General features: G+C 37.7%; 1 protein-coding gene across 11 annotated transcripts in view; it reads right to left on the reverse strand.

The window, feature by feature from the left end:
• Nucleotides 1-23,900, reverse strand: part of adgrl2b.1 (adhesion G protein-coupled receptor L2b, tandem duplicate 1) — a 126,999-nt gene that overhangs the window by 46,884 nt on the left and 56,215 nt on the right. For 8 of the 11 annotated variants that reach the window (XM_032565392.1, XM_032565394.1, XM_032565389.1 and 5 more), the window contains exons 4-6: nt 18,633-18,742; nt 15,126-15,140; nt 11,815-12,615 (exon numbers count right to left, since the gene is read on the reverse strand). In XM_032565392.1, coding sequence (XP_032421283.1) covers nt 11,815-12,615; nt 15,126-15,140; nt 18,633-18,742 — 926 coding nt within the window. The remainder of the gene's footprint in view (nt 1-11,814; nt 12,616-15,125; nt 15,141-18,632; nt 18,743-23,900) is intronic. The other 3 variants (XM_032565399.1, XM_032565400.1, XM_032565390.1) reach the window with 1 other exon arrangement.

Here is a 23,900-nt window from a genome sequence, read left to right on the forward strand (position 1 = left end):
ATTTCACGGGATGACCTTTTATCCTTTCCTACATGGGCCCAGACAATTTACTTGCACTCATTCACTGATCATGTGGCTGTCAGCCACACATTCACAGATTGGCCTGGTCAACATGGCTGGACCTTTAACAGCTAACCCCTGTGCGGTTTGGTTGCGTTATAAAGTAATACAAAAAAAGTTTAAAAAAAAACAACATGAAATCAACTTGAGATTTAAGTTGATAAAAGGGATTTTATATAGATTACATTCATTGTTGTATATTTTCTCTCCAGAAGCCACCATATTTAATCTGAAAGTCAATATCAGCTCTCAAGCTGCTCCAACAGAACAATGATATCTATAAGAGTGAACAAAAAGTTTCTGATACATTATGTAATGCAGGCAAAGTTTTTTCATTGAGTCAGGGAAAGTGAGAAGATTCATAGGCTGACTTGGTTGATTCAATAGACACATATAATGCAATATAAGGGCAAGTGTAATTGGGTTTCAGAATATTAAAGCTCTCCATACCTGAGCAAACTTCTGCTTTTCCACAGGCTGATATAAACCCTGATACGCAGCTGTTTGTACAGCTTGCTTGCATCACCTGATTAACTTGCTTCTAAGAGCGTATTTCTCCAACTCAACCCTCTGAAGCTACTTGTTCTAGTGCAAATGGTCACAACATCCAAATTGTCTGCTTTTTAATTATCTTTAAGCAGTAATATTTTTCTTTTACTTTTTTATATCATAAAAGATTCATTGTAACATGCTGCAAAGATTCTCTTGGATGAAACATTTGTGCATGTTAGATGTTAAAGGAAATAAATAATTATTTACAATAGTAATTGTTTATATATTTATCCATTAAAAATCGTCAGATTTTACAGTTCTGTTGCTCACAATAATATTATTTTACTTTTAGTTGTATATTCCACTACAGCTTTTTACAGTAGTTTTTAGGATTCCGTCCATTAAAAATTACTGCTAAGAATGTTTCTCAACCACTGAGGATGCCTGTCTTGTCAACTGTATCTAATAAACAATTACTGTGTATAAGTAACACTGATGAATTTAGGAATTTGAAGCAAAATAAAAACAATGGAACCAAGGTTTACAATAAATTAAGTATTGTTTATTCTGGAACCTTCAAGATAAAACTTTCAAGAAATGCTTTTCTAAAGTAAATGCCCCTTCAAAAATGATGTTATATTTAGCTTCTCAAATGAATACCAGTTTTCTTAGTCATGGGAAAAGTTGAGTATGCTCCAAAACTCAGCGGCTTGTAGAACTACCTTAGGCAGCAATAACTTCAAGCAGTCGTTTTCTGTAAGACTTTATCAGGCTCTCACATCTCAGTGGAGGAACTCTGGCCTGCTCCCCTGTAAAATGTTGCTTCAGTTCGTTGTGGTTTGCAGACATTCTTTATGAACAGCTCTGTTAATGTCCAACCACAGCATTTTAGTTGGCTCGAGGTCTGGACTTTGGCGGGGCCATTGCTACATCTCAATTGTTGTTGGGGTTTTTTCCCCCAGACAATCTGTTGTAGATTTGTAGATGTCTTATTGTTGCCCTAAATTCAGCCAAGACTTGGTTGTTGCACAGATGGCCTTAAGTTTTCAATCTAGAATGGTGTGAAGCACAGAAGAGCGCGATGTACCCAGGTTCAAATCAAGTCCAAATCACCACTGTGCTTAAAATTTGGAAATATATATTTTTGTTAGTATGCTGAATTTGATTTTCATTAATCGTGCTGCTGTACATTATGGCCAAATATCTCTACTTCTGTTTCAACTCTCTGTGATAAGCATTCATATTTGTGAAGTGTGTGACGATTGTACAATTAATAATGAACAAGCAAATACTTAACTAAATGGCACTGATGTAAAAATAGAAATTAAATTCATTTAGTTCATCTCATTAACTTGTTTTATTAAAAGCGTTGCATCCAGCTACATCAGCCGATTTGGTTGTAGAACAACTTAGCTGCAGTTTCTCAGTGATTTGACCAGAACATCTTAATTCTTTCCATCAACATTTTCCGCTGCAATGAACAAGCAATAAACATATTACTAGAAATAGAGAGGATGGATGAAATAGTACCTAAATAACTAGTTAATATTTACTGCAGTCCAATTTCCAATGAACTAAAATGAGATAATTTAATAGAAAATTACAGAAATAAATGGAGTAACTGAACAAAACCCATCAACGCAGAAGGAGAAGGTATATATTCAGATAGGTAGGTTCTTTCTGGTATTTAAATACTGTTTTCCAGTGCTAACATCCAATCCATTATGCCCTTTTCCTCCCCATTAGGGCACCTTAACTAAGTGGCTAATTACTTTAAAAATGTAAAAATAAAATCAGACAAAAATTAAAAGTTTATAAGATTAGGAGAAGAAAATTAATGTTGGAATGTTATCATTCAAATAGACAAATTCAATTCCAGGTTACTTTCTGAGATCTATAATTTGCAATCACAGGAAAGATAATTGCTTTAAGCTTAGAGTATCAAGCTGTGACTTATATTGCATCTCTATACTTAATCTAACATATTACATTGCAAATGTGATTCTTTACATGAACAAGATGTTTAAGACTTATGATATTGAGCATAATTTAAGGTTGATCAGTCAATAAAAATGGTAATCTTATGATTTGGTGCAACTTATTGTTTTAAAGTTTGACGGGAAAGGGCCATTATCTTTCTTACGAAGGAAGAGAGATCGTCATTTTTTATTTGAGTTTATTTTCATCAAACTACAACCTGAAGGTCATTATTTAAAGATTTTCAGAGATATTACAGAAAAATCTGCAACCCGGGTCTTTTCGGAGAATGTTTTTCTCTTTCAGCTTTTTTCTCTTTCAGATGTAAACACACAACTAAATACATAAATCAGGAGAACAGCTTTACAAAAATCGGAATTGTTTAAGGAATCTTCAATCAGCGTGCTTCTGCTTTTCAAGCTATTAGACTCTTGATCATCATCTTCCCCGTTCCCTCTTCGTTCTTCTTACTCTTACCACCATCATTTCACCTTATTTAATCAAAGAAAATCTTTGTGGATCCTTGTAGTCATCATGTCATAAGTCTTCAAATCAAAGTGTGGGTAACATCAAGACAGTCAGCTAAGCAACACAGCTCCTCTGTACTACATAAAGTAATGCGCTCAGAAGGCAACACATCTGCGGGCTTATTCTGATGCCTCTGCACCATGTGCTCTACAATTTTCTTTTGATTGCAAAGAGCAACTCCCTCCAGTAAGAGCCTTGCGTCCTCTGATAGCACTCATCCAAGAGAGGGCTGCACCAATTAGCTTGCATTCCTCTCAAGAGGCAGTGAAGTCACTCTTTATGGGAAATCTGACACCAACGAGCACGCAGTTGCCATATGGTGAATATTACCTCTTGTATATAATGGAAGAGTTTGAGATTGAGCACTTGAAAAATGACTATGACCAGTGTCAAAGCAGAGTGTGTAAATTAAAACACAGCTAAAGGGGAGAAGGAATATCATCCCGCAAGATCATCAGTTGAAAACGCGGGAGATGAAGCAGAATTAGTTTCATCACATTATGGCCCCCTTGAGTCATTCCTGACAGGGAGATGGCAAAAAATATTAAAGTGTAATCATCTGATGAGAAGAGTGCTTATTCTGTTTGTCCTTGATTTTATACCTCAAACTTTCCCACTAGCAGAGCTTTATTTTTTCACCTAAATAACAAAGTCGGAGTATTCTCTACCTGTCCAGACAGACGCATGAATAAATAGATTGTAAGCTGTCTAATGCTTGCTATTACGGGAAGTGCAATGACAGCTTGCAGTCAAATCAAGCTGTTTTAATTAGTTTCAGTTTTGAAGATGAATCACTTACACGGCTAATCCTCCTTGTATACTAATAAACAGACACATGCGGATTATAGGAAATTAAAATGTGCAAGAATATGAAATAATATTCAAATGACCCCACATCAATCTGCTGCTATTCCCACAGTGGGCATTAAAAAGACTCTATATTGTGTGCTAGATATTAAATGGATAGTTCAAGATGTTTGAAGTTGTGCTTCAGGGTTTTAAGCAGAGCATATCTTAAAACAGTCCATGATACAGCTTCATGTACATGCTGCTTTATGAAGCTCTAAACCGTTGTCATGCAGCATGCTCTTATTTGCATGGAAGCCGATTACTATTTACAAGGTGCATAGAGGTTGGAGGCGGTGCAACACCAATAATTGTTCTGTTAAGAGATGCAACAGGAAACTGGTTGTCTATAGGAACATTTTTAGAATGATGGGCCCTGATCGGTGAAACTAAAATCATCATATTTTTGTCTAGTAAGTAAATGAACCATGCTTAGCACAACCACTTCATAGTAGCCCTCCTAATGCGAATGTTGTTACATGACTCAAAGTTAGCTACTGTGAGTATCACTGTGCAGGTGAAAAAAGTCACAGATATAAGGAGTAATTTAAATATTACCAAAATATAATTAACTTTTTTTTAATTTAAATCCAGTTTATGACATTCAAACTAACAAATGCTGCAGCCTAGGTATCACAGCATTTTGATTGGATGCTAATAGAATGTAGATGTGGAAAAACTTCCATTTAGCAAAAGGATATTCAGAGTATTGCAGCAGGTCTCAATCCTATCTGTTAGCTTTAGCATATGGGACCTAATCTGGATGTCACAAAGACACCAAGAAAGTTATCTTCAGCAACTAAGACGCTAACTACTTATAAGCTTCTAAAAAGAACATAACTTCCAAAATTCACTTAAAGCTGTCCCAGCAGCTGGACAGCTTAGCAGAGATGAGAGTGGCAGTAGGACTCTATGCAGCCTGTATCATGTGCATGTGGCTCTACATAAATCCATGTGTAGCTCGCCTCAATAACAAGGACATCTTAGAGGATGAAAACTGAGCTTCAGTTGCCTCTTCACCTGGAGCTCAAGCTGATAATTAATGACAGAGCAACAAATCCCACAAGACATGAATTTTACATCAGGTTGTTTATAGGCGCTCGTGCTGTTTCTGCTTGATTCAGGGTTACATGATGGCAGCGTGGATCGTAAAGAGTAACAAGATAACTCACGCACTCCTGAATTTGATGCTAAGGAACATGCCATCATTCCTTCAAAATAAAAAAATAAAGTAGTAAAAAAAAAAAAATAAAAAATTCTCGGGCTGACAGCTTTATTGACATTTGTTCCTTAAAAGAGCCATGGACGAGAAAAGCTCTGCCTGACATATCTTGTGTCTGCGTGGGGTAATTTATGAGGCCTGAAGAAACCGAACACTGTGGAGCAGCAGGCGTAACACAGTCACAACGAGACAAGTCTGATTCAGGAGGAGGAGATGGCAAAGCAGCTTGCTATACAGACACACGCGTGCGGACAGGAAGATATATGTAGAGACAGAAATATACTTGGAGCAAAACACTCCAAAACTCCCTGTCATGTACACCTACGAGGTCCACTAAAACAGTCTCCTGCCATAATCCAGCAAGTAGAACAATTAAGGCTGCTCCAAATCCCCTGACTTCTTTTGCTTCAGACTCTATTTCTGCTGCCAAACATGTTTTAGAGCGTGGAGCACAGGCTTAGCGCGTGATACATCTATAAATGTTCACAGTCTTCAAGTCTCACCTGGAGGTGTCATACGAATATATAAAAGCAAAGCAAAGCTGAGCAAGATGCAAGGTTTGGTTTAGCCAGAACAAGACAAAAAAAAGACAATAGACAAACTTCTTTCTATGTAGAAATAGGTCTGGATTGACCGAAAGAAAAAAAGTAAGTAAGGTAAATGTTAGGTCAAACGCCTAATTTAAATTTTTAATATCCATTAATTAAATTCAAACTTCAAATCTAAACTTCAGTCTATAATCAACTAACAGTGTGTACTTTGATGCACTGTTTTTGAGTACTACAAGCAAGATAAAGGTTGGAGATGAATCCTTTGATCCAAAAAAGAGCATAATCTTGTAAGTCCTTCATTTTCTGTCGGACTCAAAACTACAACATCTACCAAAGAATCATCAAAGGATGATCAAAGTAAACTCTTTATCCGCACAGGTTCCAACCCAGGATTTCAAAACACAGAGAGTCTAATATCTTGACAGGTTGGTGACCAGCTTTATCTGAAGGCCTGACCAGACAGGTCATATGTCTAATAGGTGCATTCTACATATAAATTGAAAATTTATTCATTTAACACATTTGTAATCCCCCCTGTGTCTACTTTTTACATAGATACTGTGTGGGTCAATTTGACCCGGCAGTCAAGTTAAAGTGCAACAAAAGATAAAAAAATTTCCAATTCTATATGTTTCCTTGCAGCTATAAACCATATTTCACCACACACACAAACACACGCCTACATGCACACCCCGACACACACAAGCCCACTTTCTCACTATTCTCTTTACTTCACTAGGAAACTGTGAGAAAGCAGGTGTTCATACAACTTTTGACAAGAACCTTTTCTGTTCCTGTGGACAAACTCCACCCACACTGAGTGACACTCAGCAGAAGTGGAGAAAAACATAAATACTCTCTGCCTGACTCATTTATCTTGATTTTAATCAGTGGGTCAATTTGACCCTGAGCAGTATGTGTGTCTCAAGTTCAAATATAAATATCACCTGTTGAAAAAAAAAGTGTAATATAAAAAAATTTACCAAAGATCAATTTCAAGGAAATTATTGTTTTTTTGTGTATAGGATTTTTTATGTGGACATAAAAAATGTAAATTCCATTTTTTATGTCCAAATGAGTAAAGGAGAAGCTGTCGTCATTAATCCTTAATTTCTGAGAAATAAAAAAACATCACTGCACAAATATTGATTGAAATAGTTAGTATTGGAGTTAATAATCAGATACAAAAATGTTTTGGAGGAATATTTTGGTTTCTGACACTAGTGCATGATTAAACACTCCCCGGGTCAAATTGACCCACGAACATTATTGCTGTACCTCAGAAACGAACATAACAGGAAGGTTAATCAAGAAGAGTGAACTTATCTACTAATATCAAGCAAACCTTTTAGCAAAATCATAACAAATATAGATTTAACAAATTGCACATGATTACAACTCATTAGGAAAAAATTTACAAGTAAATTAGCAAGACCGGAAAAGGTTAATGCAAATGCAATTTTCAAAAAATTGTAAAAGATTACAAATTGAGAGGTGTAAAAAGCAGTTTAATGATTTGAAACTTTTCAAGTAATTTAGAAAAGGAAACAACTATGTCTGAAATTGAGAAAAAATTATGTAGTAGTGAGCCATTTTTCTGCCAGCTGATGTGTACTTGAATTGAAATACATCAAGAAAACTCTGCATAGTCAAGAAACTTTGTCTGGGATCTCATTTAAATATGGTATAACGGAAAATTTAGCTGTTTTGAAACTGTAACTTTTAAAAACCTCGACACCAGTAACCAGCCAATGCATATGTGGAAAGAAAAATGCCACTTTTCCCCCCCTTTCCTAACACAGAGCCCACTTATTGTTCAGTTCTACCAGAATGCTCCAAGGAGCTAAGCCTTTTGAACAAAGCCATCAATTTTACGCCTCTCCTCTTTAAGGTCTCGAATCAATGCTACCTCAAAGACAAATTCATTTTCCCCTTTCTCTCCTTGTTAGTTTGAAATGTTCTCTGCAATTACTGGCTAAGAAATCAGTTAATGCCTTTGTACATCACAGAGAATGCATTACCGATGTCCCTATAAGTTTTTAGCTACAACCTTTTGGTTTTTTTGGGTGGTGGTGGTGGTGAAAGGGGTGTTTGACACATCTGAGGAGGTGTACTCTCCCAATATTGGCTTGTGTTCGCAACGCATTAGCAGGCCTGCTAATGTTTTTGCTAATTCTCTGTGAATTGTTTGGAACAATAAGTAGAGAGATCAATACGTGGAATGACCCGAGCTAATCGCCTCAACCGGAGGCCAGAATTGAGCAGCTTTCAGTGTTACACAACCTCTCCTGCAAGGTAAAGGAGCAGACAAGTTGCTGAAGTCAATTATCTCCCACTTTGATCACTTTGCTAAAACTCTTCTAAAATGAGCCCATAATCACGCTGCTGTTCCAGCGTCTCTCTAGTAAGAGATTCTCCGTCAAGGTTGATGCCGCTGACAGAAAAGGACGGCAACGCCTGCTGTTACCGACAGGAAATAAAAGCAGAAAGATGCTCTGGTTTTGGTGTAACTTCCTTCTGTGGTCGATGAATCTTAATGGGCACAATTAATTTCCTTTACGCCTGAAGTGCTCCTCAGTTTCAGAGAGTGAGACATTATTTCAGCACGATTAGACTACCCTGCAGAGTACGTTGTTTAATTCAGCGACATATCATGGCCAGCAATAATTCCTAACAGCTTCACAGTACAGAATTAGAGGTGTAGATCTGGGAAAAGGGGAAAAAACTAATAAACAAGGACCAATTATTTTCAAGAGCCCTTTATAGAACATACTGTTGCTGCCGCTGAGGATGGCCTTAGCATATTCAGATCTGTCTCCTTCAGAACACAACATCACTAAATGTTCTCATGAAACACATTCAGTGATCCACTGTGACAAGCTCTGCAGAGATGACAGGTTTCTGAATGGATCCCCGTGTCACAAAACCAGCTCTAAGACTAATGGGCGATATCAACAACTGTGTTGTGTTACTGCAGCAAGTGGCGACGCCGAGCCTATGTGGCATTTATGTTTACCCAGGCATTACAGTAGCTGAGAGAGCACATTAAACCCTTCACTGGAAATGCTTTGTGATGGCTACTTCCCTCCTCTTCCCGAGACTCTTTAGAGACACAGAGGGTAATTATGATAATTCACTTGTTAATTACATTTACATAAATCAGGACGTGAGCAGTTGAGCTAGCAGTTTGCACGCATGATGAACTCATCAAAGTTCGAGTAGTTTTCATATCAACTCTAACATACTTTTAATTGAGTCTTCGGAGATTCCCGGGAAAACAGCGGGAAAACAAACAAGATCTGGTGACATGAGGCCAAAGTTCAGGAGCACACAGTCTCCATTCTAAAAATCAACCTTGCCCCATATCTCTTTCTTCAGTAGCACAGGTCAGGAATCGGATTTCAAGCCCTATGGCAACCCCTTTCCAAAATATTCATAAGTTTAAAAAAAAACATAACTAGGACTGCACAATGTCCAGCCTGTGCAATATCGGTAGAGCAAAAAGGACTGGTAGGTTTCCTACAGTACAAGGTGCAAGTCGATATCACTAAGTGTTCTAATTTGTTGAATACTCATGTAAATGACCAAAACAAAATTATTTAAAAATAATGTCATAGGCTCCACTTAACCTTAGAACTTCATAACGGCAAGCAAGATGTAAACTTCCAGCTTTCTCTTAGAAATGCTGCCTTGTTCACAAGAATCTTTTCAGAAAGGACACAGATTGATGAGTTGTAGAAAAACTGTTATGGAGAAAAGTTTCATACTTAACTATTGTTCTATTGCAACTTATATACTTGTCTAAGTAGAGCATCCCAATCTGACTCCTGGCCCTGGGGCCCACATGCTCATAAACTGACCCTGCTTAGCAAAACTATATTCAGGTTTTTCACAACTGGCACAGAAACCAGAATGATCTTCAGAGTGAGTTGTAGCTCAGTTAGGTGTTTTATTGAAACAGTTCTTTTCAATTATATTTATTGACTGTATACAGAAAATATAAAGTGCAATGCTGATAAGCTATACTGTTGTGTATCTCACTTGTGTTCTTTCGTTGCATATTTAAACATTGTTTTAATGTAAAATTAATTTGTATAATATTTCAGTGTATTTGTCATTTTTCTTCCTAATTTTCTTTCCAATTTATGATTGATGCTTGTGATGCGTTTTATGAACTGATGAATAATTTTCAATAAAAAATACAAATAAAACTAAGGATATTTCACTGCTTCTTTGGAGTCTGGACTAATTAAAATAAGCCTAAATTTCAGAATCTAATACTGGGTTATCCAACTAATAACAATTTAAGATGTTTTGTGATCTGAGATAATAATATTTTCAATCTAGAAACACAACAAACACATACATGTTTGTATTTATGTTCTTCCACGCCTGTGGAACATAAATGTTCTTGATGGACATACGGTTAAGGTCAAAATTTAAAAAAAAATGCAAACAGCGTTGAATTAAATTCATTTTACTGAACCAAGAAGTCTGTTTTTGATAGGAAATGAGGCAGGCATTTCTCCTGAGCTAATGAAAAATGGAAGAGTTCTATATACTTTTTTCCATAGACGATGGAAAAAACTTTTTGGCAGTTTCTCTACTGGATTCAAGTCAGCCCATTCCAAACCATTAACATTACCTCCAGTCAAAAGAAATACATTGGTAAAGTGAAAAAAAAAAAATACTTTAAACCTAAATCTGCCTGGGGTATGACTTAACTGTATTCTTTGATGCATAAATAATTATTTAAATTTTGTCATTTGGGTTCCAAACTGATACTTAAACCAAAGAACCACCAGCACATTTTCTCTTTCATGTGTTTCAAAACAAAGGAGAAAAGAAAGAAAAAACAGTATCTATCAGAAAAAGCCCGATCAATTTAAACTTAGCTTATGTAATAATGCCAATTAAAATATATAGTCAAATAGAACTTGATCAGTTGATCACTGCATCAAAGCCTGATCTATGAGAATCCAGAGGCCAAACAAAGCTATAAAATGTATAAATTTCACTACTTTTGGAAGACTGTGGCAATAAAACCTATAAAATGTTTCTTTCTCAAATTGATTTTTGTATTTTTTAGATAATATAATAAGAAATATAGTCTGAAAACTCAACAATTTTCATGCTCAAAACTTTTTAGAAGAACTTTAATGACAAATATGTAAGATGTATCACAAATGATCTCATAATCGCAATAAATAATATCACCATTCGATGATTCTTTAATAAGCAGCCCAGTCGTAACCTGATATTCAACAGTGCTCGGAAGAGGGGCAGCAACCCGAACCTCTATAACGTATCATCTAGTCAGGTCAAGATTCTTGTTCCCCCTCTTCATACAGAAGACTTATGGGATAAATTGGCTTCTGTCAGGTAATTAAACCCATTATCGGCCTGATGTAATGTCCCTGTCTGATGACACATATGTCGCCTCTCAGCACTTCACAGATTAATTTAAGCCTGTTAACTGCCTGACAGGATTCTTCACTGTAATAGATCTCCTTTTCCAACCATTTTTTTCTCCAACAGATGCGCTGTGTGCTCCATAACTTGCCTTTGAAAAATATTAGCTCACAATAGGTTGCCAATTATCACCTCATCTATTACAGAAAAAAAAAAGTAAAATGGTAACAGCAAAAGTTGAAGAGGTAGTCATGGCAACACATGGTGCAATCCTGAGGAGGAGAGGAAAGGATAACCTCTGTCATACTGTGCACAAGCCTTTTCCTACATGTTCACAGCATGAGAGGGAAGTTCAGGGAGGCGGTGTAGATAATGGTTTCGGATAAGGCTTGAGATTGAAGAATTTGATGGGGTCCAAGCATCAGCTGGATTGAGTGGCTTGCCTGCCTCGTGGTAATAAAGATGCGCATTTTTCATGTTTTTTTTTTTTTTTTAGCTGCGCCTCAACCCTACAGAGAGTTGTCCCTCATTCCAAGGTGAATCTGTAATTTCTGTCTGCAAATGAGGCCTTTCCCCAAGAATAACACAAGCCTCTTTCCTTGATCACACCTGAATTGTATCCAGAATTAAAAAGCAGCCATCTGTGACATCCCAAGCCGCTACCAAACAATAGAGGGGTTTACACAAAGACAATGGATTACACCTGAAAATGAAGCAGTCCCTCACCTTCTGCAGGATCCGGCGGCCCAAAGTCTAGGTCGTAACGCAGGACGTAGAAGTTATTCCACACATACAGCTGGTTGTCCCGGGGGTTGTAATCCACGGCGGTGATGTACTGGTACTCGTTGGGGAAGAGGATGTCTGTGTACTCGCCCTGGTTCAGCTTGGTGTTGTAGATGTAATCGATTTGGCTGCGGCTGGCCTCGCTCTCGTTCTCCTCGTAGGTGGAGCGCACAACGTGCAGTACGCCACACACCATAAAGGCGTTGGAGGCCGAGCGCTTGTCGTATGCTGTGTCCCAGGTGTTCTCGAAGCGTAGGGTGTACGGGTTGAGCTGGCTCACCACTATGCGTCCATTGTTCTGCTCAGTGGCATAGATCACCCACAGACCCCTCTCATCCACCGCAAGGTCAATGTCTGTCTTGCCGCCCCAGCGGTAAGGTGAGGTGTCATGGTAGTTGGCATTGTTCACAATGGCCTCTCCACTTTTGATGCGCGTGCGGAGATCAAACTTGACAATGTTACGAGTGCGCTCCTTGTTGAAGAAAATTGCACCATCGTAGGCAACGAAGCCAGTTCCATCCACACGATGAGGCAGTTTGTACGTGGTGGTCTGGCGACCGTTTTTGAAATCCTCCAGGGAGGCATACTCAATGAGTGTGTCCGTGCGGTAGGGCGTCCAGGGCATGAAGAAGACCTTGTCTCCAGCCTGGAGCGGGTCTTTGCACCACGAGCCCGCTTGCTGCTCGGCCTCGAACAGGAAGGTTGCAGCTCCTATGCCCTTCAGAGTCCCCGGACAAATGAAAACTGGTGACAGAGAAGAGCAAAACAAAAATATAACAAGGCAGAATATTAAAAACCTCAAACGTTACATGTTTGACAGGCACAATTTTCCCAGCTGTGCCACTCAAGTACAGGACAAAAAGATCAGGGACTTTGAAGCTTTTGACTAGTGTTTTTGTACTAATGAGAAGGGGGAAGGGGAGAGGAAAACAAATGTACGTGTCAAAGTAACTACTCAGGATGAAAAATGTGAGGTTAATAGAACTTGCTTCTCAAGGGGCTGCTGCTACACTGTACCGGGGACAAAACAAATAAAATGTGAACCGAAAAAGTTTTAAAGTCCTGCAAACGAAAGACACGGGAAGTGGCGAAAGGAGAATTCACAGTGCTTTGTTTTGTGTGCTTTTTTTTTCATTCAACATCAGCCTTTCTTCAAATGTCAAATGCCACATGAACAGCTGGGTACAGTGGCTATAAAAGTAAAAATAGGCTGATTAAAATGTCAGGGTTTTTAGGAGATTATTAAAAATAATTTCCAAACTTTTTCCACCCATTGTACAGTAAGTATTTTTTTTTTACAATTCAAATGGAAAATATTCAAATCCTTTGGAAAATGTAAAAAGCAAAAGGGCTGGCTTAATAGGTATGCACACCTAGAATCTCATACTATATTTAACCACTTTTTAATTCAATTCCACTATTCAGTATTCTTGTGTTTACAACTCCCATCAGTTACAGTGAATCTGATGGATAACAAATGAACTTCAGCCATATAAGGAAAATTCTACTGACTTTACTCAATTCAATCCTCTAGCTAAAGTCAAAATATGCAGAGATGTCATAAAATATCTCATCATACATAGTATCTGGTATCACAAAGACAGTTGTCAATAATTGCAGACAATATAGACAACAGATCCTTGGCAAAAAATGCATGTTTCATAACTGATAGAAAGACAAGACAGAAACTGGTTGAAGAGGCTGCCAAGAGTCTCCAGAAAAATTTAAAGATTAGGGTTAACTGCAAACATTTCTGGTTTGTCCTTGTGCTTAGCTTCTATTTTATATGTGGCAACAATTTCTAGTGTGCTCCACATGTCTGGATTGATCAAACTAAATCAGAACCTTTGGCACAGTTGAAAAAGTTCATTAAAACACAATCACTACAGTGAAATATGCTGGTGGCAGCATCATGCTTTTGCTTAGAGTACTAGACTTTTTGGGAAGGTGGCAGACAGTTTTGAGCCTAAACACTTATGAGTCAAAGCTTGAAGATTATAGAATACATAAAAAATGGCTTCACCAGCAAAAATTTGGTCTTAAAATAGCCAAGTCAGACAGAAATCTCTGTGATCGCATGAAGAGAGGAGGGACAAAAGATGCCCTTACAATCTGATTTTGGTTTTGAGAGAGTCTACAAGGTGTGGAGAGGCCAAAAACACAGAGAATGCTGAAATTGAATTATAAATGGCTGCAGGGATTGAACAAACTATTGGTCTCAGAGTTGGTACTAAACCAGGTTATTCCAGCTTTTATATTTTTGTTTATATTTTTCCCTCAAAAGTAACTTTCTCAATTAAATTGTACAAGATAAATATCACACTTAAGGTAGAAAAAGTTTTCGAGTGATTTATCATGGTCTCATTAATTATGCCACAAAAACCCTGCATTCTAACAGTGGTGTATGCACTTTTCTATATTCACTCTACATACGGACACACTGCACATGCACTCTCACATGACTGAGGGTCATTAAGTAACAAGAGGGAAAGGGAACAGACTTTACATCTCGTGGTAAGAGCAAACAACAGGTTGTCGGATGGTGGTGGCGGCAGCAAAGCAAAGGTAAAACAAACTAAAAATAATGAAAGTGGAGGTTGAGGGAATAATAGAAACAACAGAGGCAAAGGATTTTCACTACTCTGTGGCAAAAGACAAGATTGACCACTGATGGGTGAGGGAGGCCACGGCAAAGTTCCAATACAAATTAATTTGTTCTGGATAAAAAAAAGGAAAGACAAGGACATTTTGTTTCCCCGTCCTCAAACTTTTTTTTTTGTTTTTTCGCAGGCAGTGCCAAACTCACTCAGCCATCACTGCTATTTCACATCACGTGCTATGGGTGCAGCAGAACTCAGGCCAGGCAAACTGAGACTGAGCCAATTAAGAGGTATACACACAACTAGTCATTCTTCGGAGAAGTTGGGGAGTGGGTGTTACATTGCTTACGAGGGGGTCCAAGGAATGAATGGACACCAAAAACAGTTAGTGTTTTCTTTTGTATTGAGAAGAGAACTTGGTCTGGTGACCATGGTTGTCGTTTGAAATTTCTGCAAATTGTTTAGGTTCCATGGGTGCAAACCATCCTCCTATGGGTTTACAATTTGACAGGAAAAGGCAATCAGGAAGGGAGGAGAAAGGTGGAAGGGGGTGGGACGTGAGGGGAGCTGTACTCAACACCACAGAACAAGAGGCCAAAAGGGTGGGGGGTGTGGAGGGGTAAAGAGAGGGGAAGGACCAGAGCACTCATTTACCTTTTTGCTCCACTTCTATTTCAGGCATTGGAAAAGAAAGCAAAAAAAAGAGTGCAAGAGGGAGAGAAATGTTATCATGAGTTAATTAGTAGATATAAAGAAAGAAAATTATTTGGAGGGGGTGAGAGTGAAATGAACCATTCGGCTGGCTGGGATAGAAGATCTTAGAGGAAGAGCAAAAAAAAAAAGAAGTTTGTTAGAACGATGTATCATCCTAGAAATAAAAACAGAGAAGTTATGGCAAGAGACAAGCCATGTATCGCACTTCCCATTAAACTACTCATTTCCATCGCCTTTATCTGCCAACAAAACAACAGTTTGTACAGTAAAAGCTGCATAAATTCCTCAAAGAATGCTTCTCCCCCTAAGCAGCAAGAGATGGAGAAAATTTATAAAACAAAAAAACCCCTCCAAAGTCTGGGTCATATTTAGATGGAGAACAGTCAACACAGCATCGGAGTTATTTCTGGCATGTCTTGGCTGAGGGTGGAAATTGTTCAAACTTTTCTAAACACAAATGAAACACTGGATTTCTAGATCTGCTCGCCCACATACGTAAAACACAACATTAAAGTTACCAATGCTTAAACGAGCTGGCAGCGCACGGGGTGACTGATGGTACAGTCAGCCTAATGGGCGTTCTTTAGAAATGCAGCTGCATGTGCTTCGGTGCTTTGGAGAGGCTGGAGACAATATGAAAAAAGGTTGAAAATTGAAGGGAAAAAAATAGAAAGAATTAGTACGGGTGGGGAACAGGAGGTGAAAGGAAGGTCTGTTTGAAAGAAGAGGGGAAAGAAGAGTGAGTATTTCTAAAGGTTTACATTTCAGCACTTAATATATGGAGTAAGCTCAGATAAAGCTGAATTTATGTGAACTACTCTAGGCATCCATTTAAAGCTGGATTAACTATGAAATAGCGACTGTTATAAACATATTAGCAGCAAAGATAAAAAAAAAGTGATGAGTAAGTGTAAGAATTCAGTTTAACCTCAGGAAAAATGCAAAGCATTCTTTTAAATTTTAGGCCATTTAACAGATTTTACAGTAAGATCCTTTGTGTTATAGGTCAACAAGAGCACTAAATAAGGCCATACATTCTGATTTCAGTAAACGAGAATCCAAAAGTCAGCCAACGGAAACTGAGAGAAAACATTGTGTCTCCAACCCTTATTAATATCTAGTCATGCAGATAGCTTCAGCTTTATTTGTCAAGCTGTAGAAATATATACCCCTGAGATTTTCAACTAAACCACAAATATGTAAGACCGAGTTTATAAAAAAAAAGGAAAAGCAGAAGCTATTTGTTCGGTGGAAAGTAGTTCCAAAGTAAACTGATCACAGTAAGGTCTGAGGATTAACCGCAGAACCAGCAATGCTTTTTAAGAAAAGATACGGCCAATGAAAAACTCAATTTGATCTATACGAGCGTCATACTATAAACCAGAGATGCATTTACTGCCACTGAAGCAGAGTCTGGGATAGACGGCGATGGGGACACATCAACAACCATTTATCACGTCTAAGTCCCCAGTGAAATCCCTCAGTGGAAATTGAATCATGTGGAACCTCTGCTTCAATCTGACTCGGTTTTGCTTTAGTGGTTGAAACTAAAATGATACATGACTAAAACGTGAAGATTTAATTTACAAACCCCAAGCCAAAGCTAAACTAAAAACACTGCAAACTAGAATAAATGATATCTTACGCAGCCAGATAATGTTCACAGCAATCCATGAAGACATTTACAGTCATCTTTTCACTAAATTTAAAGCTGATGAATTTGACTGTGCTGATTTGTGTTGCTGTGCTCAGCTTGCACAGTTACATAAAGAAAATTAAACTGACTACAACAAAATTTTGAACCTTGCAGTAGATTTACAATCTGTTAGTGAAAGTTCAGCTCCCACTGTTGATAATTGGCATGCCAGTAACCAGGCTTCTATGTCGCGGTCAGGTTCAAAATGAGCATGCAAATTAAGCATGTTTCTATTAGTTTTTTAGAACACATAAACAAGGCTGAGCAGTGACCTCGGTCAGCGTTATAGGCTACCGACTGTTACCGGGAAATGTGATAAATAGGGTGGAAATTTGCTAACAGGAAACAAAAGAAGGAGAAAAAAAAAACAAAAAAGCAAAAAAGCTTTTGAATAACTTTTTGCAGTTTGGAGCATTCTCTATGCCAGTCAGTGTTGAGTATGTTAATAAGTGGAAACTTTTGGTCAGTTAGAGTTAAAGTGCAACTATGTAATAGATGCCTTTTGGGAAGAAACTGTTTTCTGTTAGCTTATTTGTTCATAAGTGGTTTTAAATTACCTATTTATGTGTAATTTTTCTGTTAAATACTCCTAACATACAACTCTTAATATGGTGATAATTTACTTTGGTAAATTGCAAGAACATGGACATAACCATGTTCTTGCTACAGAACATGGTTCTGTGGCAAGAACCATGTTGGACAGAACAACATGGACAGAAGATGGACAGAACATTTGCATATTGGTTCTATCTTGAACATTATCTAAAAAAAGTTAGGCCATTTTCATTAACCAGTAAGCATTGACTTAAAAATAATGTAGGCATGGACCAGGTATACCAAAGCCTTGTTTTCAAAACTAGTAAAACCATATATCATGCCGTTCGTGGGGTTTAAACTACATTTAAAAAGCCAGCAGACACCTAATATTGCTGAGAATTGTAGATTACCATAATGTGGGATAGTTTTTCCTTCTCTTAAAAAAACCAATTCAGCTGTTTGGAAGTATTTTCAGTTGCAAAACCCAGTTTTTGAAAGATGTTATTCCTGCATTCTATTAGCATAACAACATGTAAAAGCTATAGTTAAGAAGCTGCAACATTAAAAGCAAAAAGGGGTAATACTCTACATATCTGAATCAAGATTAAACTACAATAATAAATCGTATAGATAATATTAATACAAATGAAAAAAAATCTATATTTTGTTTTAGCAGTAGTGGGAATGTTTCTTTTCTGTTTTAAGTAAATTCAATTAGATTGCGTTACAGAACTTTGTTTGATTTTTGTGTAAATACCATGGGACAGTGAAACATTTGTTTTCTTTCTTATTTATTATGCTGTGTGACTCATACCATTACATGCCTCCCTGGGTGCATGTTTTTTTTTAATCAACTTCTATTTTGCCATTTGTTTGGCACTTACTTACAGCCATCAGAAATCTGCATTATTATATAAAATATCTTACATCTCAAATAAAGTCAAGTAAAATCACATCTGCATGACTAGACTTTGAATAAGGGAACAGGAAAAATGTGTGTTTTTTTATTTTTATAACTGGATAAACAAAACTTTAAATACCTAAGAAAAATTCCAAGTCCTTCTAGCTTTAGGTCATTATTAACACAGTGTTATTCCAGATAAAAGAGTTGAAGCGTCATCTGTAAGAACTAATAAAAAGAGGCTGCAGTCACATCAGACACTTTGATATTACACAACAAGATTTCTGTATGAGATTGGGGTGGAGATACTTACTATAGGGAACACACTCATACTGGACCTCTAAGTACTTGTAGGTGCCAGGGCATGGATCGGGAAAGACATCAGAGCCAGTGACAACCACACACTGCGTACGGTTGTTGCACCTAGGGGAAAAAAAAGATTGACCAGAGATTTCATCATGACTACCCACAGTAAGAGTACTCCGCATGAGACAACATTAACAACACAAAAGGAGGGAGCGCTTCATTGTAACAGCCTCAGTGACATTGATGAAATCCCGGGCTTGACTGTTACTTATGCATTCTAGTTTCAAACCTTGGCGAACGAGGAGGGAGAGGAATGAGAGCATTAAGGGGCGAGTAAATGAAGGCGATGGCATGAATGACAGAGCATGAGAGCAGCTACAAGGCATGTCGGGAATTACTGTCTTCAGGCTGCTATTGGAAGAGAGGACATTCATTAAAACACACGCGACAGGTGGTGGTGACATGCGCTGGACTGAAATGTGTGGCCTCGAGTATAACAGAGCAGCTCCTCTGCATGTATGCCCAAACAAGACATGAATGTGTCAACTCCATGAAAGGTTATTTGCCTTCCAGCATGATATGGTGTCCCTCAGTGAAATAACAGTATGATGTGTGAATTGTAGAGACATTGGGTATGTGTGTGTGTGCTAGCACATGTTTCTGGGTGTTAAAAAAAAGTTCAAGTCAAGAGGCAGCAAGAGGGAAAAAAATTTTAATAAAATAGAAGAACAGCAAAGATCGAGTTTGTGTAAATACTGTATAGGGTGAAATTGGCTCCACTTCAATCGAGCTCTCTTCAGGCCCAGGGATTGAGAATGATGTCAGCAAGAGAGGCAAACAAGATGAAAACTGGCACCAGAAAAGAACGTTTAACAATGTGCAGGCTTGAGATAAATATTTAAAAAAAACAAAACAAAACAAAAAAAACAACAGTCAGAGGCAGAGATGCAAGTTGAACATATATCTGAACAGGGGACAACAGTAACAGTAACAGATTTAGGACAATTTATCACTGCAAAGTGCTGCACAGAAAACAAAACAAACATATGACAGATGAACAGAACTACCCATTTAAGAGTAAGTTAATGAATATTAAAAAGCAAGTAAGCACACATGTAAATCCATCATGAAACTTTGCTCAGTAGTGAACATGCATTTTCTTTGTAGCACCCTGTACTTCAAAGTTAATGCCATACAACTAGTACACCTTATTAAAACCATGCACGATTAACAAAGTACTTTTAGAAAGAGCCAGCTATGGTCTAAACTTGAGTGCCAATATATTGCCAGCTGTGCTTATAGAGAAGCAACATTTGTAGCTCCAGCATAGCAAATGTTCAAGAGAGCTGCCGCAAGGGAGAAAGGGTCACTGCATGAAAGTGTGATCTGATTGACAGTGTGTGGGGCATGCTGGATCACCTCAAATACACCCAAAAATGTTCCACTTCATTCAGGGTGCAGAGATTTTAAAGTCAATAGCTGCAAGTGATAGGAAATAGGCTTTGAAATATTTGAAAAAATATTGTCTCACTGTGTGATTGTTAATTTCAATGTAGCAAACAGAATGGATAAAAATTCAGGTAGAGTGCTGATCAGCAAAATGAAGCATAATTGGGCAACAGATGATTATTTGGTATGTGTTGAAAATGCATCAGCAGGCAATAATGATATCAGCCAAGGCATTGTGATGGTTCAAGATCAATTTGAAACAATGCTTTAGGACAGAATAAGAAGCTTTCATCAGTTTTATATCCCTTTTTTGGCAATATTTTGGGTAATTGCTGACAGTGGCACATAAGAAACAAAAGACCCGCAAAACATGGAGAACATGGTGAACACACCTGAACTGTGCATTCACCAACAAGAGAAACCATTAGCTGCTAGCACAACTAAAGATAGCATGTGCTTTACAGCTTCTCTATAGGTGCTAAACCAAAAGCTGAGTCTTTGATCATCTGTAGTTCAAACCATTAATCTAAACTAAACTGGATAATGCTCCACCATAGAGATTCTTTTTATATTAATAAGACCTTATTCTATCTGTGAAAATGAAAAATATTTATAATTTTCAATCCTAATTGTCTCTTATTATAAGGATTAAAATGCATAATTCATGGAAAAGAAACAGAATTTCAAAAATCTTTATTTGCATTCTTAGATTTACATAAAATATGTTTAAAACCTTGTGAACATCAAGCATAGTCTCAAGGGTTAAATGTTTCTGTGCATCCCTATGGTGTTTTTTTTCTTTTTAAATCTGTCATTAAGTGTGTTAAGGAAGCAACTATTAGCTTCATCTCAACTAGCAGGAAATTTAAACTCCAGATAAATTATAGAGGTGGTGATACATAAATAATAAAAAAAAACACTGAATATTCATCTACAATTTTTACTGTGGTTGACTTTGTGCCACACTGCAGGTGACCTGCAGGACAAAAGAACACACAAAGGCACACACCTAATAAATATTCAACCAAGCTTCAGCTCCACTTCTGGTTTCTAGCGGCTCCGAAGGGAAGCATTTCTGGCTATTTATGAGTTCTTTGTTGTACTAAGCAGATTGTGTTCAGCTGACTTGATGTGAGCAATGAGACCAAATCAAACTGTTTAGTTTGCAGCCCAGAAAACTAAGGCTGTGAGTTAAAAGACAGGAAAAATGTTTTGTTAGATGATCATTCTCTGTTGGTTAACCAGTACAAGAGAACACCTATCATATTACACCATTTGATCTTTGGTAAACATTAAATATTGATTTGTATACATGTAAGAACCAAAAAAGCTTTTTTTCCTTCACTAAAAATTCTTTTAATGCAGGAACCATTCACCGCAGCGTTTTCCTTCACAGTAATTTGGAGATGGCTTCGTGTTTTAGGAGCAGGTGTTGTTGCTAAGGGTTCTGACAGTCTGTTTATAACAGCAGCAAATCCCAGCGTGCGATCTGCACTGAACAGTCTCACGGCAGTCAAGTGTTTGAATTCCACTCGCTTTCTCTCAGAGAGCTGCACCTTTGACCAGATAAAAGATTCATTCTGGTAGTTTTAAAGGGTCAAAGAAGAGGTTGCGATTCAAATGAAGTAATGGAAGGCAGAGAGACGAAAAGTGTATTTAGATCATAATTTTTTACAAGTGAACAGTTTTTGCACCTGCTCCGGTCGAGAGATGGAAAGGTCAAATTCACAGTCCATTCACGACGCGTTTCTAAAGGAATGAGGACCTGAATATTAAGCAATGTGACCAGAGGTTGCGGCACTTTCTTAACAAAACTTTCAACTAAACGTTCTTCTTGACAAAACCCTTTGATGTAGCTGTCGTGCAAAAATCTATCTATTTGATTCCTGTCTAGTAATTTTTGTTGTGGAGGGGAAAAAAACTGTTCTTGACGAATGCTCTCTGTCGTAATTTCCAGAAACTGCCAGTCTGAGAGGCAGACCTCCAACTGTTTCCATCTACCCGCTCTTGTTTAATGTGTTTGTTTATCCGTCTGTGGGGCTGTTGCCTTTTGTTAATCCTGACAGTATTGACTGGCCCATTGTGATAGAGTTAAAATACCCACATTCTAGTTTGCTGCACACCAATGGAGCGCTGATTGGTCTCTGAAAGATTTGCGGCTGGTTTAACACCGCCATTTATCACATCGCCTTTAATTACGATCAGGAGCCCTTTTCCTCTAATCTGAATCCTTACGATCATTGTGGCAAAAGGCTCCTTTCAAAACCATCATTTCCTGGGAACCTGGATCAATATTCGGGCATGTGAAAAAAATATAACACCCACATAAATATTAAGTTTTTTTATCAAGAAATGTCGAAATGTTGGTGTCTAATTGTATTTTCTTTATTTCTGGAAAAGAAAGTGATTCAACTGGAATTAAACAGCAAAAAATGTCCTTGCTTTTACTCATTAAACAAAAGATAAGAATAAAAATGAGGAAAACTTTAGGACACACTACCCTCTAAAAGCTAGCCTTACCCCACTGGCTAAAAAAACTTCAGAGATGCTTCTTGTAGACATTAATCTGAGCAAAGTTTGACCCACTCCTTACTTTCAACTGTAAGATGTTTGAAGAGTTTCTTGCATGTACAGCCTGTTTCAAGTCACCCCACAGCACCTCAATCAGTTCAAGATCTAGGCTTTGACTCAGAGCGGCATTTTTCATTTCAGCTAGTCCTTGACAGATTTTGAGTCATGTTTTGAGTCATTGTCATGTCACAGGGTCCAGTTCTGCTTCACCAACAACTACTTTAGAGAGGGTCTCACATTTTCACCAGGCACCTTTTAAATCATAGTATAGAGCTCATGGTGGATTCTTTGAGCCTTCCTGGAATTCTGTATTTAGATGGTGTCCTCTCTCCTGGTATCCAAATAACTCAATATTACATTCATCTGTTCAAAGAACAACATTCTGGAAGTCCTGGTCTTTGTCTGGGCTATCCTTGGAAAATCTCAGTGTGGCTTTGGTTTATTTTTAAAAAATTAAAGGATTCTTCTTTGCACACCTCCTATGAAAGTTAAACTTATGCAGTCTTTTTTCTTTTTATGCAGGTATTTATTTTCATAGCAACAGCTGCAAAGGCCAGCTGCAGGTTCATTGATGATCTATAGCCAGAGACTTATTTTGGCATCTTACAGTCTCCTATCAGGGGGACTAGACCATGTTGGATGCTGTTCACTTGAAGATTATTTTCCATACAATGGAATAGCAAATTTGTAATTCTTTTGAGGCCTTTTTTAAGTAAGACATGTAAGATGCAACAACATATTTCTGAATGTTTCAGACAGCTCCTCCTATAATGCTCTCTCACTTCAACAACCTCATCAGCGACACCAAACTAAATCTTTTTCAAAATACTAATTAACTTTTCTAACCATTCTAAGAAAGAATAAATGTGGGGGTGTTATTTATTTCTTACCAGAAATTATATTGCATTTTCAAGGTTTTAAAATGTGTTTCGCTCAATATTGTTGTTTTGTTAGGGGTATTACTTCAATTTGACATTAAATATCCATATGCCGAAATATGAAGCAAAAACATGGGCTGTTGTGGGGTGTTTTAATTTTCACCTGACTGTAGGTTTGAAGTAAATCCCCACCCAGTGTTGGTCTCGACTTATCAACAAAAGTGTTGCGGTTGTCAGTGAAAGCAAAAGGCATGGAAAGCATCTGCAGCATTATACTGTACAACTGTACTGGGACTGCGGTGTAGATTTAGAAAGACAGCGGGACCTGATGTATTCATGAAGCTCTTCTGTGGAGCTGCATCTCATGGGGGTAAACA

The sequence above is a fragment of the Xiphophorus hellerii genome, chromosome 6, assembly GCF_003331165.1.
Source record: "Xiphophorus hellerii strain 12219 chromosome 6, Xiphophorus_hellerii-4.1, whole genome shotgun sequence".
Classification (NCBI taxonomy): domain Eukaryota; kingdom Metazoa; phylum Chordata; class Actinopteri; order Cyprinodontiformes; family Poeciliidae; genus Xiphophorus; species Xiphophorus hellerii.